A 13,983-nucleotide genomic window follows, 5' to 3' on the forward strand; every position below is an offset into this window, starting at 1 on the left:
AGATTGCCAAATGATGCACATGACTGAAAAATGTGCTGGAATAAAGAACATGAATATTGTTGCAATAGAATTCTACATTTTGACACATGAAGGATGTCACCTGAAGTCATTACTACTTTTAGTTTCATGCCTTTTGTAATAGAATTGTTTATAAACTCGCTTAGCTGTGAAGGCTAATGGCAAACCTAACACTGCATTTTGAATCATACATTACCTGAAACAGCATTCTCCTGAAAGGCAGTCTTTTCAACTTTTTTCTCCAAAATGTTGCTTTGGGCTTCAAAAAGACATGTGCATAAACTCAGCCTTAAAGCTGAATGCCTGTTTTAAATGTATGGATGGTCAATGTACTATTGAGAATCAAAACACTAGGCATGGCTTATACACTGCTATAGAGAGATTCTTCCATGCTTTTGTAATGTCACAGAATAGTCCAGATTAGAAAGGACCCTGTAAAATCATTTATGAGAAAGGTGAGCCTAGATTAGACTCTGCAACATCCCTGGGGATATAATGTGATTTTGTAATAAAGACTACATTCCTGTAATTTAGGTAAAAAGTAAAATTGCTGAAGTTACACTTAGTTGCACTTTTTGCAGGGAGTATTTTATACAAGGGCTTTCCCAAAAACTTTACTTCATCAGTAATTTTTTATTTCTCCTTTGGTGCCTAATCACTCACTGAAATTCTGAGTTATTTACTCATGACAATTTATATTACAAATGAAACAATCTTGAAATTAAGAGATTTATATTTAAGTTTTACTTACATTTAAAGTAGGAAATGACATTCATTGTAACAGCTCAATGTTCATAATGATACAAAGAAAAAGTGATTAACAGTTGGCTTTTAATGATCATTTGCAGATATTATAGCCCTGTAAATTAACCTCTTTTCAGGCATTTAATTGTAACATCAGTTATGTAATTGACCAGGTACCTGCAGGAAGGAACACTGAGATTTTTCCTTATGTATAAAGCTTGATTACCAAAAATACAAAAATCCTAAAGTAATCTGAAATACATGAGAAGAAAAAGTGCTATTGTAGAAGTTTAATACTTTTATCCATGGAGCAAGTTTTAACTTCGAAGAATTTGGTGCATTTTTAGGCACTGTTTTTGTATCTTCATTTGCCTGAAATATACAGCAGGACTTGAGATGCCCAAAAACTGTTTAAGACAAATTTAAGGCAACCAAGTGCAAAAGCTCAGTGTACATTAGATATATGTAAACAGAACATTTCATAGTAGAAATTGTACAACTATTACAAGTCAATAGTATTAACAAAGGCCAAAACCATTCTGCCTAGAGACACAAATGCAAAATGTAGTTATACTAACCAAGCCAAAAATAAAGAATTCTGGGAAATGAAGTGTCATCATCTCTACCATGAGGCAGATGCAATACATTGCTGTGCTAAAGTGCTCTGCTTTTCAACTCCCTACATAACATGCAGTCTCTCCCAAGTTTGTTCTGTTCCATTCAGTGATGTACCAGCCAACAGCAGAGCTCCAAATGTTAAAACAAAATGCACAACACAGCAAACAGATGGAATGTGCATGTACGGATATTGGACCTTTTTAAAAATACAGTACCTAGGATTTCCCATTTTAAACAGTTTTCAGCATATTGCATAGCAGTGAACTCATCTGCTACCTAAAACTGTTGCTGCTGACCCACATGGAGCTCCTCTTCAGTCTTCTTTTCAGTTTTCTTTCATACTGTACAGTGGGTCCACAAGCTTATTGTGCACATGCATTAAACCTTGGGGGGAAAGCAACAATGCCAGCTTTACATTAGTTATACTTTGTTAACGTTAGTTATACTTTGTTAACATGTCCTTCTATCCACATTTTTATTTGGAATTTGCTTCAAAGTACGCATTTTAAATAGTTCATTGAAGGGAACAACAATGGCTATTTAAAGTAGTTCAGAGTCAGAGACAGCAGATACATTCCTGTATCACTTGCATACTAGTGACATACTCAGTATCAGCTGAGCAGGGACCAGACAGTTCTCTGATAACAGACCCAAAAGCACATCTGGAATACTTCCATCTGAACTGAATATATCTTGGTTTTTTGTGTGTGTATTAAAAACTGTGTAACAGCAACATAATTCACTCACACCACAATTTGCCATAAAAATCAGATGCACACTTAGTGAGGCTTCTACAGCTAGAGTACTTTTGCAATGTTCTAGCATTGTGGTAATACTGTCTTTTGATAATAATCATGCACTCGAGGTCCTAGGCAGGCAAAATCAAATCAAATTATCCACTCTTAGTGCAGACTGAATTTCAGCAGTTGAACTGTTTTCTGTTCTAGCTGGGCTTTTTCTTGTCATACAAAAGTCCTCCATAACTATGATTAGGGGGTTTTTCTCTCCAACTACTTTAATTCTAGAAAATGCTGAAGTGCAATTAATAAAAAGATGCTTCCTTCTTAACTTTGCTATAACTTAGTAAAATGTTACCTATATCTAGGTATGTATGACATTGGATCACTGGCAGGTTTTTAACCTCATTTCACCTTGAGGATTAATAACAGTAATGATCACTGTTCACAATCCAAAAAGTAAAAGTCCATTTTAGTACTGAACTAAAAGATTTTGCTTCTAAAATTAAAATACGCAACACTAAAAATAGTTTTCTTAAAAACCATGAAAGAAATTTCACAGCACTGCATATTTTAGCCATTATCTATGACAAAGAATATTCAAATACCTTTGCTACATGATGCAGCTGGTGGCAACATTGTCACTGCAGCAACATGAAATTTGAGTTAACTATACAATCTAAGGTCATTACTCTAGGTGATCATAAAAAAGGCATCTTATGCAGCATCTATTACCAATCACTATGTGATTATTTAATATAAAATACAGATGTTAGATCAAGTCAAATATTTTTTCAGTTTAACAGTGAAAAAAACCCTAAATATACATTTGACATAGAAGTCATTTGTCCAGAAAGAGTAACAGCTGCATACACTATGCAAACTAGAAACATGTTTTGAGCTTTAAAACATTTCACTTCCTACCAATATTTTCCTCTTCTAAAAAGGGGAAATGAAAAGGAAATAGTTACCCACTTCCTAGATGCATGAAAAATGGTTACAAAGTATTGCTTCTGTCATACTTAATGAAGAATTTTTAAATCCTGTTAGTGAAAGTGTTACAGGAAAAACAGTGAGAAACACAAGATATTTTTTAAGGAATGCACCAGATTTGGTAGATGCCAAAACAGTCATTTCAAAGGAAAGTCCCACTGTATATTCAAGCATGCTTTGAATAAACAGATTTCTACACACAGTTCTAAGAGGAGCACATATAAGTATGTAAATTATCCTGAACTAACTTATCTGCAGACAAATTAGGAAATTCAAAATTGATTTTCTGTTTCACTCTTCAAGAAAATTATTTCCCTTTTACAGTAAGGCCATAAGCACACTTCATAATTTTAACCTATTATAGGTTTTCAGAAAGTTAAAAAAAAATGGAATAGGCTAATCTTTTTACCAGCCAGTGTGGTACTTAATTATAAAACAAAAAATTTGTAGTTTCATATTGCAGGTTTTAAGTGGTGAAAAATCTCCATAAATCATGACCATAAATAGCAGTATTATGAACTACTGAGCTTCCCTAAGAAGTCTAACCTGAAGATCAAGATTCAGAAATAATTCCAAACTTGACCCACACTGATTTCTCCTCCATCTTATAAGGGGAAAAAATTCTCACTGATTTGAAAATAGGTAAAATTAAGTTTAGAGTATACCATTTTTTAAAAAAATTCTATTGCTGTGTATTACAGGGTAATTAAATACAGTGACACAATAGCACACATTCATAAACTGTAGCCCTTAATATTTTTTGAAGCAATGTTCAGTGTCATTTATACCTAGTGATTCTACATTAGGTGTGTATTTCCCAAGCAAAGCCTCTGCTTATATAAAATACAGGATAACGTTTAAAACTTATCCAAGCAGTTAGAGAAGTTTATCTTTGAAAATAACAGTAAGTACTGTCTAGCAGTGTGATACAGGAAAAGACTAACCCTCCTTCCTACCCCACAAATACATAACAGAGAACGGCATAATGAAAAATCCAAAATTAACAAGCTGGCCACAAGAGGTATCAGGATTGAAATCACAGAAATGTCTGAACTGCAATCTAATACATATATGAGCACTGGTGATATAATGCTCTAAAAAAGAATTTAATATGTAACAATCTTGATCTCTGATACCTCAGCTATTACAGGTACCCATGCTAGTGAGACAGACAACTGAGTCACACAGTTGCAGGTGCTGTACTAATACAGTCAGGAGAAAATTACTTTTCACACTTTCTACTGTCTCAGGGAAACAGAATTCAGTCTAGGAAGTCTCAATTACTATCAAATATCCTGACTTGCTTTATCTCAATACACCAACTACAAATATGAAAAACATACACAGTAAAAGGGTGCTATGTTTTCAAAGGCAGTATAGATTATTATGCTAATTGCACATGAAAAATGTTCTCAGGTTGCTTCAAAGTCAGTATCACAGTTTACTAGACATCACATTACAGCACACGGCAAAAGCAGCATGGAAATGTATCAGGATTAATAAATGTATTAAGTTTTTTTTTAAACTAAACTTTCCAGTATACTTAAGACCTGTATTCTGGAACACCAGATTGCTGCTGTTTGAAGTTAAAGATTACTAAACTATTGTTTCAAACTGGAAGCAAAGGAAATAACTCTTCCCAAGTAGATTTGTCTGGAATGTAGGTAGCACAAGTTATGCCTCCTGGCAATTTCCAAACACAAGAAATAAGTTAATATTTAATATTTTGACTATATAACATTATATAACATTAGTGACTGCAAAGTGTTGGAAGGCTCAGATTTAAATCAATATAATTTCAAAGCTGTCAGTTTTGTGTAAACACGTGACCCCTGGTTCAGTGCTCACCTTTAAAGTACTTCACAGTTTTAACTCTTAGTTCTAAAGTAGCATCTTCATCACACACAAAGATAGTGCGAGGGTGTTGCTGGAAAGCAGAAACTGTCCACATATGATTGACTCCTTCTTCAATTGCTTTGTACAGTGCAAAAGCCTTGTGTGCACCTGTTATAAGAATCATCACCTGCAAAACAAAGGTCTCTTTACTTTCAATCCCAGTATCAATATGAACTAATCTTGAAAACACACATGCAACTAGAACTAAATGAGTTCTTACTTCTCTAGCATCCATCACTGTACCCACACCAACTGTTAGCGCCATAGTTGGTACTTTAGATAAGTCTCCATCAAAGTATTTAGCATTTGCCAAAATGGTGTCCATTGCTAAAGTCTTTAATCTTGTTCTTGAAGACAAACTTGATCCGGGTTCATTGAATGCAATGTGGCCATCTGGACCAATGCCTTTTCAAAGTTAAAAAAAATAAATCATTGCAGACCTCAGAGTCAACACATATCCTCAAACATTGTAAATAAATAAAAAAGGGCTCATACTTTCCTTTTGGTTCTCCATTTTCAAAGAAAAACTTACTTAAGTCATTAGAAACTTGGACACCAACCAATCTGTTTTGGAATTTATATTGATTCTTTGTTAGTTACAGAACTTTCTTAGACAATTATTGAAAAAACCTGGGCTTTAGTCAAGTTATGAAAACAGTGATTAAAAAATTGGTGTGCATGCTGGAATTGTAACTAACCATAGAGCATTTCCTCATACCTCCAACAAACAGATCAATCCCCCCTGCTTCTTCAATTTTCTTTTCAAATGCATCACATTCCGCCTGTAAGTCTGGTGCATTCCCATCAAGGATATGAGCATTATTCGGATCTATGTCAATATGCTTAAAGAAGTTATTCCACATATAGGAGTGATAGCTCTCTGGATGATTTCTGGGAAGCCCTGAAATCATTTAGAGTGAAATTATCATATGACAAGATTTAACCAAACAGCCTTAATTCTAGTCTGTATGTAACTGATGCAAGGCATGCAAGGCAAAGCTGAGTCAAATAAACCAAGCAAACAAAGCAAGATTTGAAACTACATTGAGAAGAAAGGTTTCCTGTTGGCATGCACAACCTTGTTCCCTCCACACACATCTTATCCCAGAGTGTAAAGTCTTCAAAAGAAATGCAGTCCCAATATTAAAAATATATGACAATATAATTTACATAGAAGTACTGTGAAACACTGAATTTAGCCCAGTGTTTAATTTTGCATTTTTGTAGATAAAGGAATAGCAAAAAATGATTGGACACCAGTCTAATACAGGAGTAAAAACATACTAGACTAACCTGGTTCTTTGACAAAGTATTTAATAGTTTTTTATAAGGAGAAAAAAACCCCAAAATATTATAGTATGTTCTCAAATAATAGCACATCTTACCTACATATTCATCCATGTTGAAAGTCTTTACATATTTGAAAGAGAGATCTCCATTTTTGTGATACTCTATCAGCTTTTTGTAGCATCCCAAAGGTGTACTCCCTGTTAAATAAAGGTTTTCTACTGTTCTGTGTATCTGCACAACATTTTCAGTGTATTTAAATGTCTTCACAGTCAAAGTTTGCTACAGTGCTTTTCAACATACAATCTGCTGATTCCCATTTAGCATTTATCCGTTTCTCAAACTATCACAACTTTTCACAGAAATAAAATCCATATTTAAAAAAGAATATTAACAAAAATAATACTTATGTTCTTTAAAATACTGTATCTTCTAGCAGTGATACAAATATTGTTCTAGACTAAGTTATTTACAAAGACTTTGAATAAAACTTGCCTGTTGGTAGACCAAGCGTGAAGTATCTTCCTTGACTTGGCTTGAACTGGATAATACGATTACAGATGTATTTGGCTGCCCATTCACTAGCCTGATCATAATCTTCAAGAATTACTAGCCTCATTATGGCAGTGAGGAACTTGTAGGATAAAACAAACTTAAAACCTGGAGAAAATGTTGAAGTTTTAAAAATAAACACCATGCAAGTAGTTTACATTATCTTAGATTACAGGGCAGATTAAAAAAAAAATCATCTTTCATACCAATGACTTGCATTAGCATACCACACTCTTGTAGTGCTAGTTCAAGCTAGACAATCAAGAGAAAGGCTACAGAATCCAAATTATAAGATTGCAATAAAAATATTTATTAAAATCCACAGGTTATTTTAAAGCAATTAATAGGGAAAAGCTAAAACAAGATGAGAACAAGTCATTTTGAACTTCATTATTTCTGTCAAGTGTTATTATCAGAAAAGAGGAAATACTCAAATACCAAGATTAGTTCCTGTTTCTTAGGACCAGCTGAATGTCTACAACTTCAAAATAAAAGACCCAGAGCAATCCCATGTTTCTATAATCTAAATACCTAATTGAGACTAAATAATTAAAGCTCCTTTCACTCCCATTCTAGCTCCTTAACAGTCCTTCAGTAAGTTTATTAATCTGCAAAAAAAAAAGTTAAAGCATTAGAGATATTCAAAATGTTTACAAGTCACAGGAAAAAAATATGATGTTTTTCTTTGCCACATAAACAGCAATTTAAAAGGCTTTTCATGCAATTGTATCAACTTTAAAGATGATACAAGAAAACAAGCTTGGTTGCCAGAAGTATACAAGCATCTCTTGCATTTAAGTAAAACTCATTTTTCCATTTATTTCTGTTTAACAGAGTCCGGTAATTACTCCAGAAAGACTGATGCTCTGTCACCAGTTTGGGATGTGTTCCTCTTCGTTTCCAGGACTGGGAATCAGCATCATCCAGAACACAACACACTTGCCAGAAGCCTAGGGCCTCCTGTGCCACAGACCATACTACTTTTAGCTGACCCCCAAGGTTTCAAAGCAGATATGAATTAAAGTACTTAACAGGGTACCACGTTTGTCCCCCTAAAGAAGGAGGAAAGCGATCATCACCGTGCGCTGCCTGTGCCGCTCCATCTCCCGGGACAGAGGAGTCGTGACAAGTCAAACTCACCTTTGCCGAGGCCACGCTATCGCACACACACCCAACAGAGCTAACACACATCCCCGAGAGGAAAAGCAAGCCGGCAGGAACAGACCCGCGGCTCTCGGGCGGTGTCATAAAATCCCAGCACTTTTACATTGGGATACGCAGATGCTCTCCAAGAGCGGGGACCCACGGACGGCAGCAGAACCACCGCGAATTTTCGGCTAAGGACACATTTTTTGGTTTTGTCTGCTGGAGCAGGGGTGATAAACGTACACTGGCAGAGGAAGAGACCCTGCAGCCGGAGCGCCGCCGGCACAGCAGCCCCGGGCCCGCGGCCTCCCCTTGCCCGCCCGCCGGCGGCGCGCCCGGCCCCGCCCGGCCCCGCTCACCCGGCACAGCCCGCGGCGCCCAGCGGAGGCACCACGACGAGGAGGAGGAGGATGAAGGAGAGGAGGAGGAGGACGGGAACCGCCGCCCGCCCCGCAGCTCCCGCCCCGCCGCCTCCAGCGGAACCCTGGCGCGACCCGGAAGCGCCAGGCGAGGAGGGGAAACGGGCTCCGCTGCCCGCCCCATTTCCGGCTGTGTCCCGGGCACGGGGGAGCGGCGGCGCCTCGTGGAGCCGCTCTCTGCGGGGCGCTTTGCAGCCTAATAAAAGAGGTTCCCCGGTAACCTCAGTGTTTACATGATGCAGCTGCCCAAGGAGGCGCGCGTAGTTACTGGAAAAAAAATTAGCGATGCGAAGCATCAGCGTCTCTGTGAATCACAGGCTGGCCATAACCCGGCAGTGCCCTGTGGCCCGGAAAGCCTGCGGTATAAAGCTGGTGTTATAAATTACTGGGGTGCATCGGGAACAGTGTGGCCAGCAGGTCCAGAGGGGCCTCTGCTCCGCCCTGGTGAGGCACTTCTGAAGCGCTGGGTGTAATTCTGGGATCCTGGGGACAAGAAAGGCAAGGAGCTACTGGGGAGGGTCCAGTGGAGCCGCAAAGATGAGGGGTGTGGAGCATCTCCTGAGGAGAGACTGCAGGAGCTGAGCCTGTTCAGCCTAGAAAAGAAAACTGGGAGGGAGTCTCATCAGGGAATGTAAATATCTCAAAGGTGGGTGTCAGAGGATGATGCCAGACCCTTTTTGGTGATGCCCAGTTACAGGACAAGGAATAATGGCCATCTACTAAAAAACAAAAAGTTCCACCTTGACAAGAAAAACTTCTGTACCTTGAGAGTGGCAGAGCACTGGAACAGGCTGCCCAGGGAGGTCATGAAGTTTCCCCTGTCTGGAGATCCAAACCCCACCTGGGCACATTCTTGTGTCACCTGCTCCAGGTGACCCTTGCCTCAGCAGGGGGGTTGGAGCAGATGAGCTCCCTTCCAACCTAACAATTCTGTGACTCTCTTTTTGCTTTAAAAGCAGTCATTTATTTCCATAGCCTTAGCTAAGCTATAATTAAACAGGTGTGGGGCAATAGATCCTGATGTGTGTAAAGTGATAATAGTCTGAAAGGCTTCAGAATTGAGTGGGGAAATGAGTAGGGCAGTGAGCATGCAACATCATTCTGAATATATGTGTATGCCTGTACTGTAGGCTTCAGTGATGCTTTACCATAATAAAAGACCAGGATAAATCAATTTACTGGGCACAGAGCTGGGGCCAATGAAGGAAAATTACTCAAATGGGTGTTGACATGTAGGAAAGACTGTAAGAACAAAAAATGTTGCAGTGAAAATACTTGCCAAGGCATTAAATGTAGAGATTGTGAAACAAGTAACTGTTGAAAAGACTTTTTTAAAAAAAGGACTCACTCTTATTATTACCTTGCTGAGTTAAACACTTCTCTTGAGTCTGGCTGAGGTGGGGTAATTTTCCCATAGCATCTCTCACAGTGCTGTGCTTTGCATTGGTAGGTAGAAGGGTGTCAGTAAGTTTGCTGCTGAGTAGCCCTTCACAACATCAAGACTGTCTCTCCAACATTCCCCCTGGCCAGGAGGCTGGGGTGGGCAAGATCTTGGGAGGGGATGCAGCTGACCCACTGAGCAGAGGATATTCTGTAATGTACGACACATTACTGCTCAGATACAACATTTAAGAGAAGGCTGGGGAGGGAAGTGTGTGGGGAGGACAGCCAGGCCTGTGTTATTATGGTACACACACTGAAGCCCTGCTTCCTGGGAAATAGCTGAATATTGCCTGCTGATGGGAAGTAGAGAAAAAATAATGTGTTTTCGTTTGCTGCCGTGCACAGCCTTTTTTTAAAAATCAAACTGCCTTTATCTTAAGCCACAATGATTTTTGTCCATCTTATTTTCTCCCACACAGTCCTGCCAAGGCTGGGAGTGATAGAGTGGCTTGGTCAGCACCTGGTGTCCAGCCCAGGTCAGCCCACTACAATTTTGCTGTGCAACACCTGTGCAATCAAACGTAAGGATACAAAATAATATAACAGCTGAGACCTTTTAGAATGTGGTAACTGTGAGGGGAGAAGGGGGAAAGTTGCAGTGAAGATTTTTTTTTTATTCCTAATTTTCAGAACTCTGAAAGAATCTGAAGACAGTGATTGTTACCCCTGGTATTTCATTTAATGCTGCAAGGTCAATAGCCTGCTGTTTTCCTGCCATTAAAGCAGAATGAATTTTTGGTACCTTCATTTTGCTTCTGGATGTAAGCCTGAGAGGACCAAATACACTTGGCAGCTTTGCTAATTTCTCACAAAGACTGAAGATAGTTTCACATGTGCATTACATCTCTGTAGTTCTCACTTTCTTCAAAACTTCCCTGGTTAGATCTCACAACATTTCTATCAGCTGGAGGGTACATGGCATGGGATGTCTTTTGGATTATACTTTATGCAACCAGCCCAGGGGAATCATTTTCCAGTGAAATAGGAAGCAAGAGATTTTGTGATGTCAGAACAGTGTCAGCAGACACAAATGAAGCTAATATTTAGCACTATCTTAATTTTCATAGGCAAGGCTTTGAGCCAGTTTGTGAAGCTCTACATAGTAACAGATAAGCATCCTATGTTTTTGTTTCCTGTTTTTGTTCTTACAATGTGTTGGTGCTTCCCACATGGTTTCTGGTGGAGTCTTTAGCAGAACAGACACTCAGTACCAGCTGATTCCGAATGTAAGAGTTGGTTGCTACGGAGTAAACAGTAAAGGTGATGAGAAGAGTTTATTGTGCCATCACCCTGTTGCCTTTTTGCAGGTGAGCTCTTCAGTTCTTCTGAGAGTTGGGGTTCAGTGTGGGAGTTTGCTACTTGGTACTACTTCATTTTGCCCACGTAGACAGAGCTGATGCTGATAATTTTCCTGTGTGGCTGAAGTACCAGGAAATTTCTCTGCAAGTCTCTCTGCCACAACAAGTACGCAAAGGTGCCTGCTACGTTCCCTCTGGATCAGATCCCTCCCTTTTTTGATGCGTCAGCTGTGTCACAAGAATGGTTGCACGTATCGATGGTTGGCTGTGCCCCTGCAGTGTGGAACATTCTTGATGTATGCAAGGCTGGTGAGAGAAATTTCTGATAGTGCTCTCAGCTGTTGGTAAAGCATGCTCCTTTCAGAGTACACACTTTAGGCTGGGCACAGAAATATACAGGATGTGTTTAATACTCCACGCTACTCCAGACGTGCAGATGGGAAATAGGTTCCCTGTTTTTGTAGCCAGGCCATTCTGTGCCAGTCAGCTGAGTGCCTGTGCATGTGTCTGGCTATAGGTTATTTATGAGTACCAAGAAACTTTGTGAGTCCCTAAGGCTCATGAAAGTATTCTCATTTGACCGTGTTTGTGAAAAACTAAGCCAGAATTTAAAGTTTCATGCTAAGTATTTGCAGATGCTGGGAGCTAACCAGAGAAGTCATTGAGTATCAATAAGTGTTTTTTATTAGTATTTGAACAGAAAATAATGTTGCGTCCCATTTAAGACCGTTGCTTTTTTGCGCCATGGACTTTGCTTTTTGCATTTTTGTTGTAAATCTTGGAGAGATCAGAGTTATCAAACATACTCAGTTCGGACCTGTTATCGGTGCATTGAGTGGAGGTTTCCGGTGCCTGCTTTGGGTGTGTTTTTTAGATTTTTTGGCTGCCCGCCAGGTGGCAGCAGCGGCCCGCGCAGCGCCCCGCAGCTCCTGGCGTTCCTGCTCCGGCCGCCAAACGCAGAAATCACCTTTAGACGGCTTGGAAACATGGATAAATTGGTATCTATACCTATCCAAAAGGCTCCACTGCAGTGAGATTCGTATTTTACAGCTATTTACTTCGCACCCATAGAAATTTATTTTTGGGAGCACTGCCGTGGGGCCACGCTCTCTGCCCAGGCTCGGGCACATCAGAAATGTATTTTCACCTAGTCGGCAGAATGTACAGCGAACTGCTGATGGGTGTTTATCAGGAGTCACTTGGTGTTTTCTGTGCTGCCATTTTAACTAGAGACTTTTTCAGTCTGCTCACACTTGTCTGCAGCAGCCCACGATCAAGTAGAGCTTAGAAAATTATTATCACACCGTGCAGCTGCTGCAGTGTGGGTCCTGCCTGGCTCACTTTCCTGAAAGGGAAGATAATGGTTCTTGCCTAACCTGGGGGTGTTACTAAAGAGCTGAGAAAACAGAGAAGGCTTGAACAAATTCTCCCAGGAGAATTTTTTTGTTGTTGTTTTTTTTTTTTTTTTTTTTTTTTATCCCAACGACCAAGAGCAGCTGCCTGTCACCAGAGGGCAGGGTTCTCTGCTGACTGTAGCATTTGAGGTTGTGTATGTGCCTGTTTCAGAGACAAAACAGCTGATCTCCAGGTGACTCCCATTACAAACCTTTTTTTCTCTCTTAGTGCATAACTGACTGATTTTTTTGGTGTGATTTTTGTGTTTCTACGAGGAGACTTAGGTATCTCCTTAGGAATGCAAATGTATTGCTGTTCCCACCCATTCTACCCCTGTGACAAGTCAAAACTTCCATCAGACTTTGGCAGTCGAAAGTACTCACCATTCTCATCAACTTTTTAGTGTAATTTTGAACTTTGAGAGAGATAAATTGTAGCAAAATTAAATATTGCCTTCAGAAATATATTTATATGTCTTAAAACTACCTTAGCTTTTGACAGTTATGTGATAAAATGTGGGATGAGAACCTATTTGGGTGTGACAAAGTATCCAGAAAGTATATTTTATTGTACCAAACTAATGGTTTGGTATATATATACATATATATGTAGATATATGTGTGTGTGTGAGTGTAAAATAGTTTGTTATTGTATTTGACTTGTCAGATCTCTGTAACTGCCTCTCAAGCCAAGAGAAGGGTGATCAGCAGTAGAGGAGGTGAAAGACCTGAGGCCAGATTTCCCTGGCTCTCTAACCTTGTATCCTGTATTTCTTTAACAAGGTCCATGTAGAGTCAGATTTTCCAAATACATATTCCTTTCATAAGATCTAAAAATATACAAAATGCAACCCATTTACTTCAAAACCTATAAAATCTATTTGTACTCTAGGTGGGATAATGCTGGCACAGAATTAAAAAAAACGTACATGTCTTAATTCACCTCAAGGTTAGTGCAGTGTGTGAAAGGAAATACATTTTTGGTTGACATTACCTTTGGTTTTAAATGTGTATAGCAGACACTTGGGCAAGCTTGAAACTGTGTCAGGATCTGACTTAGGCAGGCAGAGCAGGCAGATAGTATCCACCACTCCAGCATCTCCTGCATCTTCCAGGAGCACAGGGGGACAAATCAAATAGTCACAAAGTAGAAAAAGCTGGAAAGCACAGGCAAATATTTAGAATGGCTACCATTTGCTGAGCTTTCCTGACACTTGGAGTTGCACCTGCAGACAATTTGACAAAAGGAGTTTACTTCTCTCCCTGTGAGTGTAAGGGTGGCACAGGGATCCCACTTCCCTGAGCAGGGAGTTAGGGTGTCTCTGCTCTTTGGTTAAGGGTTTGCACACAAGGTTTTATGAGTTTGCCTCTCCATGCTCAGTGTGCCATTGTTAAACATCACACTTTCCCCACCTTCCTCTCCTACTCTTTCCCTGCC

At 39.5% G+C, this 13,983-nt stretch overlaps 1 protein-coding gene across 6 annotated transcripts; it reads right to left on the reverse strand.

Annotated features, from left to right (window-relative positions):
- Nucleotides 1-733: 733 nt before the first annotated feature.
- On the reverse strand, nt 734-8,500 carry GNPDA2 (glucosamine-6-phosphate deaminase 2). Of its 6 annotated transcripts, none has more exons than XM_079306923.1 (7): nt 8,351-8,500; nt 6,789-6,953; nt 6,392-6,493; nt 5,725-5,907; nt 5,227-5,411; nt 4,959-5,133; nt 734-1,764 (listed from the first exon to the last, which is right to left on the reverse strand). In XM_079306923.1, exons 2-7 carry the CDS (start codon nt 6,910-6,912, stop codon nt 1,706-1,708), a joined length of 828 nt encoding a protein of 275 aa, XP_079163049.1. In that variant the 5' UTR covers nt 6,913-6,953; nt 8,351-8,500; the 3' UTR covers nt 734-1,705. The 6 variants fall into 6 exon arrangements, with proteins under 6 accessions (XP_079163049.1, XP_079163046.1, XP_079163045.1 ...); XM_079306920.1 differs by adding an exon at nt 7,377-7,453 and having other exon boundaries at nt 4,959-5,411; nt 6,392-6,489; nt 6,785-6,953; nt 8,351-8,478; XM_079306919.1 differs by having other exon boundaries at nt 4,959-5,411; nt 6,392-6,489; nt 6,785-6,953; nt 8,351-8,494.
- Nucleotides 8,501-13,983: the final 5,483 nt, after the last annotated feature.

This window comes from Erithacus rubecula (genome assembly GCF_903797595.1).
Source record: "Erithacus rubecula genome assembly, chromosome: 5".
In the NCBI taxonomy this organism is placed as follows: domain Eukaryota; kingdom Metazoa; phylum Chordata; class Aves; order Passeriformes; family Muscicapidae; genus Erithacus; species Erithacus rubecula.